A 13,808-nucleotide genomic window follows, 5' to 3' on the forward strand; every position below is an offset into this window, starting at 1 on the left:
CCCCCCCCCCCCCCCCCCACTGTAACAAGACAAAACACACCTACATCTATATGAGAGCCAAAAAAACCGAAATCACTTACTCGCTCCATCCGTCGGTTGTCCTCGAGTTGACGTCTGAATCTGATTGTCATTGCCAAGAGCCTGACTCAATGGCTACACAACTATTCTCACCGCCACCACGTGGCACTGGGACCAGCACTCAGATTGAGATCCCGAGGCGACATTCGTCTCGGATAACATATCATCAATGTGCTGTACAACATTCGCAAGAATGTCTCTTCTTTCGATATTAACTTGAACTAAGAAAACAAATAAAATTCGCTCACGCGGGAAAGCAGCAGCCATTTTCACACTCAATCTTGTTTACCGTAAGGAAAGCTATTTGAATATTCCAAGTAAATGATGGCGTATTTTTAAAATGTAAAACTCATGATTTGAGCTCATGCTGTATTTGATTGCAAATATGCAAATAAAACTTACAATTGATTATCCTACTCCTATGTGAAAAAGTCAACAAATAGGAATAATTTAGTTTCGCATTTGCAGGGTCAGTCTCATGTCACGCCGTTGCTGGACCGACGCTTGAACAGGGGACGTAACAAATGTTAAAATAATGATCATCAATTTGTTATCTCCCGTAACTCTGCATATTTTTATCGACAGCAACATTGCGTCGGGCCGATGTCGGGGTTTATTACGTACATTTGCCGAGTCAAAATGGTATCGGCGCGACAACGGACGACGACACACGACATATGACGACGTCACCCGACTGAAATCGTCAGTCGGCCGACGAAAGCTTGCTAGCTGGGTTCTCGTAGCGTGCACCGTGCATCCGGCGTGCACCGTGCATCCGGCGTGCACCGTGCATGGAGCTTTTTCGTAACGTGCACCGTGGATCACCGTGCATGGCACTTTTGGCCTCAACGTGCACGTGCACAGACCCCCCCCCCCCCCCCCCCCATGATGACCCTCGTAGAACGTCGGTATTCTCAAACTGAAAAAGAGGCCCTAGCACTCGTTTGGGCATGCGAGAGATTTCATCAGTATCTCTTCGGAATGGATTTCATTCTTGAAACTGATCACAGACCGCTGGAGTTCATTTACTCAAAACGTTCAAAACCGTCTGCGCGCATAGAAAGATGGGTTCTCAGGTTACAGAACTATCACTTCACGGTCCAGTTCAAACCTGGTGCCCAAAACATAGCAGATCCGTTATCACGTTTAGTGAAGCATGATGAACGTAGCCGCAGGCAGACTCAAAATCCAGCTGAAGAATACATTTCTTTTGTCGCACACACTAGCGAGGGCCCCAAAGGGGGGGGGGGGTGGTGGGGGGGGGGGGTGTATCATCACGATCACAGGAAGAGAAATTTTAGCTTTCACGATCACAGTTACCTTGATTTTTGTTTTCACGATCACAAACACCTTGACGAATAGAGGATCATAGAGTGATACAGCTGTGAAAAATGTACGTTGAAAATAAAATGCTTTGCAATAATGCCCATCACGATCACGATCACGAGACTTGATTTTGTTGTCATCACGGATCACGGGCAAAGTCCCATCACGATCACAGAAATGGAAATTTCAGCAATCACGGTCACAGAAAGGTCAAAAAACGCCAATCACGATCACGATTTTAAACCCTTTGGGGCCCTCACTAGCGTTCCATCTGCATTGACGATGCAGGAACTAGAAGAGGCGTCAGAAATTGACACAGAAATCATTGCGCTGAGGCAGTGCATTCAGACAGACGGTTGTAGGCAGAACTGTCCAAACCAAACATACAAAGCACTCAAAGATGAGTTCACTTGTTTTGGCAAGCTAGTGCTTCGAGGTTGTAGGATTGTCATTCCACATGCATTCCGACATCGCGCCATGAAAATAGCCCATGAAGGTCATCAAGGCATAGTGAAGACCAAAGAGAGATTGCGAAGCAAGGTCTGGTGGCCAGGAATTGATCACGACACAGAAAAACAGATCAAGGCATGTCACGAATGCCAAATTGTTAGCCAGCCAGCACCACCTGAACCACTGAAGTGTAGGAAATTCCCGGACGGTCCTTGGGAAGATCTAGCCATTGACATACTCGGACCGCTTCCGACTGGAGAGTCCATTTTCGTTGTAGTTGATTACTACAGTCGTTTTTTTCGAAACGGTCGTTCTGAGGTCCGCTGTAACGAAGCAGATCATTCAAGCGTTAGACAACATTTTCACAACACATGGTTTGCCCGTTACCCTCACTTCTGACAACGGACCTCAGTTCGTTTCTGAGGATTTCTCCCAGTACATGCAAACGAACAACATTGTGCACATCCACACGACACCGTTGTGGCCACAAGCCAATGGCGAAGTAGAGCGTCAAAACAGAACTCTCATGAAAGCCATTAAGATTGCACATTCAGAAGGCAAAGATTGGAAACGGGAGCTCAACACATTCCTGTTTGCGTACCGCACTACAACACATCAAACAACAGGAGTTAGCCCCGCATAACTATTGTTCAAACGTAAGCTCCGAAGCAAGTTACCTGAGATTGACCGAGACACAAAAACAACACTCGATGTCGATGAGTCAGTTTGCGACCGAGACAAATTGAAGAAAGAACAAAGGAAAGAGTATGCGGACACAAAACGAAATTCACAGACATTAGAAACAAGTGTTGGGGACGAAATCTTACTTCAGAAAAAGAAACTAAACAAGTTCAGTACTCAGTTTGAACCGGAACCACACAAGGTGATTGAACGGACAGGAACACAGGTCACAGTTGAATCGCCTAGTACAGGTGCAAGGTACAGACGGAACGTATCACACACAAAGCCGTATGTCAGGGAACAGTCATTAGATCTAGATGATTGTGAAAAATACACTGACAATTCTTCAGTTGAAAATGCATCAATTGGAAGCTCTGAAACCGATACACCCGCTGTTCACGTTTCAATGCGTCCGAGACGAATGCCGGAAAAACTACAAGATTGCGTTGTTGGACTCGTTCAACATTAAAGAATCAGAATAATTTGAGTTTATATACGTGTGCTTCTAAAAAGTGAATTTTCATGTATCTGTTTATTCTGTATGGAAACGATTACATGAAACTGTTGCGTGTATTTTAAGGCTCTTCGTTCGATGATTTATTGATGTGGAAATATCAAGATTGTTTAAGTTTTGTTCCAAAAGAAAAGGAGAGATGTAGTGTCCTGTATGCAGACGATGCATCTAACATGTTGGGAATGATCTCCCTTGTTTGACTATTGCATGCTGGTTGTAACCCCGGTGTAACACGAAATTTTTACTCCACGAAAAATTTACTCCTGAGTAAATATTTCGTACGAAATTCTTACTCCGAGTACACTTTTCGTACGAGAAAAGAACTCCCCAAGGCACGAAAAAATTACTCCCTCCACGAAATTTTTACTCCCCATTTTTATATTTAGTCAAGTTTTGACTAAATATTTTAACATCGAGGGGGAATCGAAACGAGGGTCGTGGTGTATGTGCGTGTGTGCGTGTGTGTGTGTGTCTGTGTGTGTGTGTGTGTAGAGCGATTCAGACTAAACTACTGGACCGATCTTTATGAAATTTGACATGAGAGTTCCTGGGTATGAAATCCCCGAACGTTTTTTTCATTTTTTTGATAAATGTCTTTGATGACGTCATATCCGGCTTTTCGTGAAAGTTGAGGCGGCACTGTCACGCCCTCATTTTTCAACCAAATTGGTTGAAATTTTGGTCAAGTACTCTTCGACGAAGCCCGGGGTTCGGTATTGCATTTCAGCTTGGTGGCTTAAAAATTAATTAATGACTTTGGTCATTAAAAATCTGAAAATTGTAAAAAAAAATAAAAATTTATAAAACGATCCAAATTTACGTTTATCTTATTCTCCATCATTTGCTGATTCCAAAAACATATCAATATGTTATATTTGGATTAAAAACAAGCTCTGAAAATTAAATATATAAAAATTATTATCAAATTTTTTTTTTCGAAATCAATTTAAAAACACTTTCATTGTATTCCTTGTCGGTTCCTGATTCCAAAAATATATAGATATGATATGTTTGGATTAAAAACACGCTCAGAAAGTTAAAACGAAGAGAGGTACAGAAAAGCGTGCTATCCTTCTTAGCGCAACGAATACCCCGCTCTTCTTGTCAATTCCACGGGCACTGCCTTTGCCACGGGCGGTGGAGTGACGATGCTACGAGTATACGGTCTTGCTGCGTTCAGTTTCATTCTGTGAGTTCGACAGCTACTTGACTAAATATTGTATTTTCGCCTTACGCGACTTGTTTTTACTTCCAGTAAAAATCTCGTACGCAAAAATGGGATGCTGGCAAAAGGATAATGCCAATAAGTGATCTCGCGCACACGAATGTCGCGCTACCCTCCTTCCACCCCTTCCACCACCAAGACTAACAGGGGACAAGGGAGTAAAAATGTCGTACACCTGGCATGGGAAGTTATATTGCTCGTGTTGGGGTGAAGTAATTTATTCGTTATTTATTCGTCAGGGGAGTAACATTTTTGTACGAAATGTTTACTCGGAACTCACCTGTCTTGGGGAGTAATTTTCTCGTGCAATGGGGGAGTGTTTTTTTCGTAAAGGGAGTAACTTTTTTCGTACGAAATGTTTACTCCGGAGTAAAAATCTCGTGGGAGTAATTTTCTCGTGTTACAGATACATGATTGGAACTCAGAGTTCGGTTGTCCATTACCTCTGTTCTTAGAGAACGTATGGTGTTTGAGTGTGTGCAAGCATGGGCCAAGTAACATACACCAACACTACAATATATAGCTTAGAACCCGATTTGTGTGTCCATTTTATCAGAAATCTCAGAGAAAGAACGTCTGAACCTTCACAAGACCCTGTCGTCAGCACATAACTTCATAGAAGCATCTATATTTGACACTGCCAAGATGCAAGCCGTCACCAGGCTGGAGAAGGCATGGGTCCGATTCCTCAAAGAGGATCTCAAGGCTTTCCTGGAGTAAGCTCGTAAACTTATGTGTTTATGTGTATCCGTGCGCCTGTCTGTCTGTGTATCTGTCTGTCCGTCCGTTCCTCCGTCCGTTCCTCCGTCCGTTCCTCCGTCCGTCTGTCTGTCTGTCTACCCCTCTGTCTGTCTACCTCTCTGTCTTACTCTGTCTGGTTGGTTTTTGTGTTTGTTTGTGTTCCTGCCTCACTATATCAGTCTATTCATGAACGATGAGTTAGGTTAATGACAAAACTCGTTCTGAAAATGTAGTTTACGTTTTTTTCATGCCTCTTTCAAAACTGCCGACAACGAGGCAGTCAGTGACTCAGTTTTAAGAATTTTGGGAAATGCATTAAACCTCGTGCTTGGCCATGAAAAGATGACGAGCGAATGGAGCAATTGAACCGTGATAAAATATGTGTTTGACTCGCCAGTCTCTGTCACGAAGTATGAGAGGTATAGAGCAAAGAAAACGTCTCAAGAGAGATATTTAGGGTAGCGCTTGACAGTACACGTCAATGGAAATGATTGTAACTAAGTTTGTCACTGTAGCTCTGCTATTGCTCAAAGGGACAAAATAAGTATGAGCTCCAAGTATAGACAAAAACTTCTTTATGGTCTCCCATAAATTAATTTATGTTACTCCCTGGTTTGTGTCAGAAATTACTACATTTAAGGGTTTGTTCACGAATTGCCTCCTCTGTCTACTCCACCAGGACTTAACCGCCTTCCACACTCATGCTATGAACAAACGCAAACATCTATATTTCAACATTTGGAGCGTTTGCTCTCCTTAGTTTCTTAACTCTTCACTGGCGCCCTGCCCCGCTTAGTTGTGATTCTGCGATTACTCGTTTTAAGACTTACATCCTGGGTTGTCGGACTGATCTGTTTAAACAGTTGCCGAATTCGAGTCGGTGGAGAGAGTCCTCCCAGCACTGCAGATGCCATTCAGATCACCGTCACAGATCAGGAGGTCCTCATCAAACGACCTCGACCTTGGGTCCGAAGGTAGGTCACCTCCGTTTGACCTTGAATGTAACTACGTCTTCCAAACGCGATACTGAATTTCACTTTTCGCGAGTGGATTTTGCCAAAAATAAGCATGCTGTTGTTTGTTGTTTGAAGCGTTTGTAAATTGTAGGGTGAACTTTGTAGCACTGACACGCGCGCAGCTTATCTTGCTATGAACACAGAACGAAGGGTTCTACGTGTCAGTCAGAATGCAGTGTTCATTTCTCTAACATCATTTTTTCATTGGATATAAAATAGCTTAGATTTGAGGGAATGTATTGGCTTTTTTTGGTTTTCCTGACTGTGCTGTGGAGATGTAGCCTACAATGATGGCTGACAACGTTTTCGGCCATTTCTTTGCCTTACATTGATAAGGATTTTGACGTAGTGTGAAGCGATTGCTTTGCGTATTGACTTTGAACATAACAATTGATGACGTTTTGAGCCATTGCATAACATTACATTGGAAGGTTTTTGACGAAGCGTGAAGCTATTGCTTTGTATCATATTTATGGAAGTGCTATGATCGTTAAAGTGTGTTGTTATTTTTGACTTGTCATGTTCTGATGGATGGTTGCAGCGAGTTTGGTAGTTTAGTTTGGTAGCACAAGGTTAAATAATGTTTGCGTATTTTGTAGTGACGTTGTTTAGCATGATGCCTTTTTTATCTTTTTTTTTCTTTTCTTTTACACATTCTTTGAATCACATTCAGCAATCAACTTTCTTAAGAATCATATTAACCCTGCTAGGACATCGTACTTTTCAGCTCAAAATGCTTTCCTTTCTATCCTGCAGATTGCCCAGCATGAATCCCCTTCTCAAGAGCTTTAATGTATACTGAAATAGGAAGAAAATGCATAGAATTAAATAGTTTCTGTACAAAGCTTCTCACACTGACTAAGCATCGGTGCTTAAAGAAATCATCACATGATCTGTTCTTGTTTTTCTTCTCCCACCACCTTCCCTGCTCTGTTCAAAATAATGGACACAGTACGCATTCACAGGGATTCATTCATGCTACCCATTGTAGTTTAGAATCGTTTTGTAGTTTTCACTGCCTAGTTGATTTTCTGATATTACACGCAATATTTCTACAACGTTAAATTCATTACAACTTTTTATATGAGTCAGCTTTATATTCACTGATTTGTTTTGCATGTTTCTTTAATTTAGATTGCAGCCAATGAGGTAAACGTTTGAGTGTGTGACGTTAACTTGTATACGTCGTGTGCACCTACATTTGATTGATGCGTTGGTTTTGGGAAGCAGTGTATTAATCATAATTATTGTGTGCTTAGTTTTAGTACCAATGTTGTTTGTTTTCTTGGTAATTGTGCGGTTTTATGTGGATTCATTTCCGTAAGGCGAGTCGCTGTTACTTTCGAAATCCTTGTTTTTCCATCCGTTTAAAGGCACAGTAAGCCTCCCGTAAACCATCACAGAGCTCCCCGAGCGTCTACATATAGTACAAGCATACTTCCATTTGAACGCTCACCGAACGGGAACATCCTGGCTGCTTTCTGTCGAGCGTGAGAAATTTTCAAAGAATTTATTTTCGTGGACTTGGTCCTCAACAACAATGGCGCCTCGTTTTGGTGCTGGACGGCTGTTATGAATACCGGAAATCACGCCCGGACAGTAAGCCTCCCGTAAACCATCACAGATACTGTCAGGCTTTTACACACAGTACAAACACCCTTCCATTTGAACGCTCACCAAACGGGAACATCCTAGGTGCTCTACGTAAAGAGCGAGCAATTTTTAAAGAATTGATTTTGCAGATTGTCTCGAACACTTTTTGGACCCATCCTGAACTCAGGTCAAACATGAGTTACTTCCCTTCGGGTCTCATTCTATCGATGTAAACTGGCGATAGCCGTGAATCGATGATTATCAAAATGTTTTTGGACCGTGGTGCGTTTTTGCGCTAGACCTAACTTTTAAAATCTAAATAATAAATTGACAGCTTGTTACACAAACATTTTTTAATCATAAAAGAATTCTTTTTCATCAAGACAAGATCAGTACAATTCGAAGTTGTGAAAGTTTGAAAAAAGAAAAGCCCGGAACCAGGGTCACGCAAGGGTCGTAGCAGACGACGGTTTATGCATATCGCCGTTCCTCTCAACAGTCAAAAGCCATCGCTAGAGTTCTTGTGAACCACAGCCGTTTGTTTCGTGCATAAAAAAGTGCTATTGTAAATAAGCTCACATCGAGTCGCATTCAAATCTTTCTTTCTTTCTTTATTAGGTGTTTAACGTCGTTTTCAACCATTCAAGGTTATATCGCGACGGTCGCATTCAAATGACTAACTGACGACTACATTGTGAAAAAGGGAAACTGGATCACACGGGTTCACGATGGCTCAGGGGTAGGATAAACCACGCAAAAATCAATTCTTGAAAATTGTTCGCTCTTTACGGAGGGCGCCTGGGATGTTCTCAATCGGTGAGTGTTTAAATGAAAGGGTGTTTGTACTGTGTGTAAAAGCCTGACCGTATCTGTGATGGTTTACGGGAGGCTTACTGTGCCTTTAACCTTATTTCCAATTTTCCTAAGATAATGTTTTTATATTTTTTTTAAACCTTCCTTTAAAAGGGAAAAGGCAGACAAGACGCAAAGAGAATAAAGTAAGAACTTAAGTCTATGGCCATCTAACTGAATACACATTAAGTGAAAAGAACCACGCTATCGTATTTTCCTTTATTTGTTGATAGTTTTTATTTAAATCATTACATATGTTTATGCTTTGGTGCCAGCAACCCATGTATATTTAACCTGGTACTTGTTGCGGGTGAAAAATGGGTTAATGTGGTCCTTATTATGTTTATATTAGTACTAAGTGCACACATGCATATTACACTTGCATCTAATGTCTATTCTATAACTTTCAACGGATGAAAAGTATTCTGCCTTTAAACAAGTTATACTCGGTTAGTATAATAATTTTAACAAACTGTTAAAAACCAGTCTGACATGCTTTACTGTCTAACTTTGTGTCCTGCCACCGCTGAAATGTACCTTTTGTTTATGCACGCGTGTAACACCTTCAAGATTTACATTTATGCATTGTGTGTACATGTCCAAGAGCTGTAGTCATGACGGAAGCACAGTGTTTCATATTGACAAGTTTTGCTGGCCCGTAAATACGCAAGTTTTGCACATTGCTCTTTTGTTTTCGGCACGAACACATGTAACTTAAGCTTTCTGTGGCCGTTTGTTTCTTATTCTCGTCTTCTCAGACCTTGTATGTCTTTTAATCGTTTGGTGTTATTTCTCTTTAGGTTATTTGAAGTATGCGGCGCGTGCTTGATTTTGTGTGTGTTTGCGTATGTGCGTTTGTGACTTTAGGATCTTTTCAACGGTGAACATTCTTGATTGGGTTGAGTCTGCTAAAGTACTAAAGCTTGTCTTGTTTCTTTCCTGAACATCTAAAAGAGCTCTATTGTCGACTGTTTACCTTATCTTGCGGGCTGATGCGGCCATGAAAGAATTCTGTTGGATCTTTCCTATTAAGGATCAGTGAAAATAAATGTGACTAATTTATTTTTAGTCCAAATGTTTGGAACTTTTACATTCCCAGCTCGCGCTATCCACAAAAAAAGTACTTCTGGTGGATATGGCACTAATCTTCCCGTAGAAGATTAAATCTAGCTTTACTGTATGGAAGGTTCCCCAAAGTTAGCGATGGGTATAGTTTGTTTCTGTTTTCAACATGAAGGACTGATCTGTTTAAGGCTGAGACGTAGAGGTATACTGGCTCGAGTTTGTGCAAGAGAATTTATATTTGATATTATGTACAAATACTGCGCTTTAATTGTGAACAAAGATTCTTGTACTATATGAATGCATGTGTTCCTCCGTACCTTCGCCTGGTAACTTTTGCATCATTTGCCATAGTCATTAAAATATTAAATGTAACTGTGGTGTTTCTTGTTCAGAGATATTTTTGGTAGAATTCAGCAACTATATTCTTGTGCACCATAACCACTGTGTCAAAAGTGTACGGTAGAATTTCAGTTTGCTTGCTGTGGTACGCACACTTTCACGCAGGGCACGCTGTACGCAAATTCCTCCTTGCGACTTGGCCCTGAGATTTCTGAATAATTGTATGGGTTTTTTTTTCTTCATGGATCAGATTGAGACCTTGACAATGGATTTAATGAGCATTCTGTCTATGTAATCAGTGCAGTAGAAGGCTTGAGTATACTTGACATGTCTATTTCCCTTTCTGTAAAACCATGAACGACATTGATGTCTGGCGGTTATTTAAAATCATATTAGAATGTTGATAAAAAAAAAAGATACTACGCCCAAGATTGAAAAATAACACCTTTTTTTTCAGAATGTGGAGGACAGAGCCTTCTAGGCTTAACTGAAGATGCTCAATGTTAATGGTCATATCACACACACACACGCACACGCATGCACGCACACACACGCAGGCACACACACACACGCAGGCACACACACACACAATCAATCAATCAATCAATGCAACCCTCACCTCTTTCCTCTCAAAGGGTTCCAGGGTCTGCGGCCTCGGAGCGCGCCAAACGCCTGCAGAAAGCTCTGATCCTCGCGGAAGACATAGACGACGAGCGGCGAGCAGAGAAGAAGCGGGAGGCCCTGGAGAAGCGGAAAGAGATGGAGAGAGAAAGGAGAAAGGCCATCAAGGCGGCCTACGCCAGGCAGAAAGAGGCCCAGAAGAAGAAAGTCGGAGTGCAGAGTGCGGTAAGATGTTGTTTGTTAGATGTTGGAGATGGTGTTCTGGTGAAAAAAGTGGAGGGTCGGGGGAGGGTTGGGGAGAGGATGTGGGGGGAGACAGAAATACAGATAGAATGTTGGTCATACAAAGAATATAATTGTATACTGTGGAAGGTCTATAGAAGGTGGTGGTGAGAGGAGACAGCCAGACAGAGTGAAATGTTGTCATAAAAAGAATATATCTATTATGGAAGGTCTATGGAAGGTGGGGTCGGGAGGAGACAGATAGAAAGTTCGTCATACAGAGAATATATTTATATCATAGAAGGCCTGTGTAAAAAAAAACAAGTCGCGTAAGGCGAAAATACAACATTTAGTCAAGCTCAGTCGAACTCACAGAATGAAACTGAACGCACTGCATTTTTTCACAATGACCGTAGTCCGCCGCTTGTGCAAAACGGAGTGAAACTGACGAGCCTGTTCAGCGCTGTAGTGGTTTCGCTGTGCTGCATAGCACGCTTTTCTGTACCTCTCTTCGTTTTAACTTTCTGAGCGTGTTTTTAATCCAAACATATCATATCTATATGTTTTTGGAATGAGGAACCGACAAGGAATAAGACGAAATTGTTTTTAAATCGATTTCGGAAATTTAATTTTGATCATAATTTTTATATTTTTAATCTTCAGAGCTTGTTTTTAATCCAAATATAACATATTTATGTTTTTGGAATCAGAAAATGACGAAGAATAAGATGAAATTGTTTTTGGATCGTTTAATAAAAAAATAATTTTAATTACAAGTTTCCGATTTTTAATGACCAAACTCACTCATTAGTTTTTAAGCCACCAAGCTGAAATGCAATACCAAACCCCGGCCTTCGTCGAAGATTGCTTTGCCAAAATTTCAATCAATTTGATTGAAAAATGAGGGTGTGACAGTGCCGCCTCAACTTTTACAAAAAGCCGGATATGACGTCATCAAAGGTATTTATCGAAAAAATGGAAAAAAACTTCCGGGGATATCATTACCAGGAACTCTCATGTCAAATTTCATAAAGATCGGTCCAGTAGTTTAGTCTGAATCGCTCTACACACACACACGCACAGACAGACAGACACACACACACACACACACACACACACACACACACATACACCACGACCCTCGTCTCGATTCCCCCTCTATGTTAAAACTTTAGTCAAAACTTGACTAAATGTAAAAAAGGACAAAACAGATAGATAGACAAAAAGACAGACGGACAGACAAAGTAATTTACAAAGAGGTACTAAAGACGTGAATTTCGGGTTTGCCTTTGTGTCGTGAACATAACAACTCAATTGTGCTTTTCTCACTAAGACGTGTACTCTTTTGTGTTGCAGAAAACAGAGAAGAGTGGAGGAGCGGAAGGGGGGGAAGGGGAGGGTGCAGACGCGGTGGATGGGGAAGAAAAAGAGAAGAAAAGTGTCACCTATCAAGATCTCTCCAGTAACAGACAGTGAGTTACACTTTCTCTCATTTTTATCGTATTTTTAGTGGTCTATCATAGCCAACGTTCCTTGGTTCGTTTGTTCTTTGGTTCCTTATTTTACTAGTCATTTTGTTCTGAGAGGATCATTTTTTTGAGTCACTTGAGAAAAAGTGACTCTATGTAATCGGTCAGTGTTAGTCTGTCCGGCCGGCCGTCCGTAGACACCACCTTAACGTTGGACTTTTCTCGGAAACTATCAAAGCGATCGGGCTCATATTTTGTTTAGTCGTGACCTCCAATGACCTCTACACTTTAACGATGGTTTCGTTGACCTTTGACCTTTTTCAAGGTCACAGGTCAGCGTCAAAGGAAAAATTAGACATTTTATATCTTTGACAAAGTTGATCGGATGTGATTGAAACTTTGTAGGATTATTCTTTACATCAAAGTATTTACATCTGTAGCCTTTTACGAACGTTATCAGAAAAACAAGGGAGATAACTAGCCTTTTCTGTTCGGCAACACACAACTTAACGTTGGGCTTTTCTCGGAAACTATAAAAGTGACCGGGCTCAAATTTTATGTGAACGTGACTCATTGTGTTGTGAATAGCAATTTCTTCCTGTCCATCTGATGCCTCATATAATATTCAGAACTGCGAAAGTGACTCGATCGAGCGTTTGCTCTTCTTGTTAATCACGCAATTGTTTTGTGTCTGTGTCTGTGTCTGTGTCTGTCTGTGTCTGTCTGTGTTTCTGTGTCTGTGTCTGTGTCTGTGAGTGTCGTATGTATGTGTTTGTGTCTGTGTGGGTCTTTGTGTCTTTGTCTGTGTTAGTGGGTTTTTTGTGTGGGGAAGGGTCGTTTATTCAATGATGATTTGACTGAGAATGATTTAACATTGATCTGTGTCTTAATGTATGTGTATTCAGGGTGATGTCGATGTTCCGCAAGTACCTGACAGAACAGGACAGCACCAAAGAGGTGCAGAACCTCATGCATTTCAACCAGGAGATCGAGACCTACTTCGGCGCCAAGGACACTAAGCAGAAGAAAGATACCATGGCTTCACATATATTCAAGTAAGATAGACACTATAGATAATTGGTGGCTTGTTGGCATACCAGTATTTTTGTTGGTCCGAGGGGACCATATCGTCTTTTGTTTTATCTCTTTCGACCAATGCCGAATCGGTTCGAGTGTTTTTGTGTGTGTTTACTTTGACTGTTTTTAGTGTCATATGTCATCGTCTCTCTATTGCGAGCCAAAAATAAAAATGAAAATAAAGATAATAAAGTTGTATTGAATTGAATTGAATTGAATTATGGCAGAACGTACCTAGAGCCACAAGCAAAGAAGTTCACGCAGTCTAAAACAAGTCGCGTAAGGCGAAAATACAACATTTAGTCAAGCTCAGTCGAACTCACAGAATGAAACTGAACGCATTGCATTTTTTCCGCAAGACCGTACACTCGTAGCATCGTCTGTCCACCGCTCGTGGCAAAGGCAGTGAAATTAACAATCCAGAAAAGCGCGGGAGCGGTTGCGCTGAGGAGGATAGCACGCTTTTCTATATCTCTGTTCTTTTTAACTCTCTGAACGTGTTTTTAATCCAAACATATCATATCTATATGTTTTGGGAA

The 13,808-nt window shown here is 41.2% G+C and overlaps 1 protein-coding gene across 7 annotated transcripts in view; it reads left to right on the forward strand.

The window, feature by feature from the left end:
- Positions 1–13,808, forward strand: part of LOC138952372 (regulator of G-protein signaling 22-like) — an 86,675-nt gene that overhangs the window by 44,888 nt on the left and 27,979 nt on the right. For 6 of the 7 annotated variants that reach the window (XM_070324027.1, XM_070324033.1, XM_070324034.1 and 3 more), the window contains 6 exons: positions 4,831–4,990; positions 5,879–5,989; positions 7,166–7,180; positions 10,516–10,726; positions 12,080–12,195; positions 13,098–13,247. In XM_070324027.1, the coding sequence (XP_070180128.1) occupies positions 4,831–4,990; positions 5,879–5,989; positions 7,166–7,180; positions 10,516–10,726; positions 12,080–12,195; positions 13,098–13,247 (763 nt within the window). The remainder of the gene's footprint in view (positions 1–4,830; positions 4,991–5,878; positions 5,990–7,165; positions 7,181–10,515; positions 10,727–12,079; positions 12,196–13,097; positions 13,248–13,808) is intronic. The other variant, XM_070324028.1, reaches the window with a different exon arrangement.

Source organism: Littorina saxatilis, linkage group LG17 (assembly GCF_037325665.1).
Source record: "Littorina saxatilis isolate snail1 linkage group LG17, US_GU_Lsax_2.0, whole genome shotgun sequence".
Taxonomy (NCBI): Eukaryota; Metazoa; Mollusca; class Gastropoda; order Littorinimorpha; family Littorinidae; genus Littorina; species Littorina saxatilis.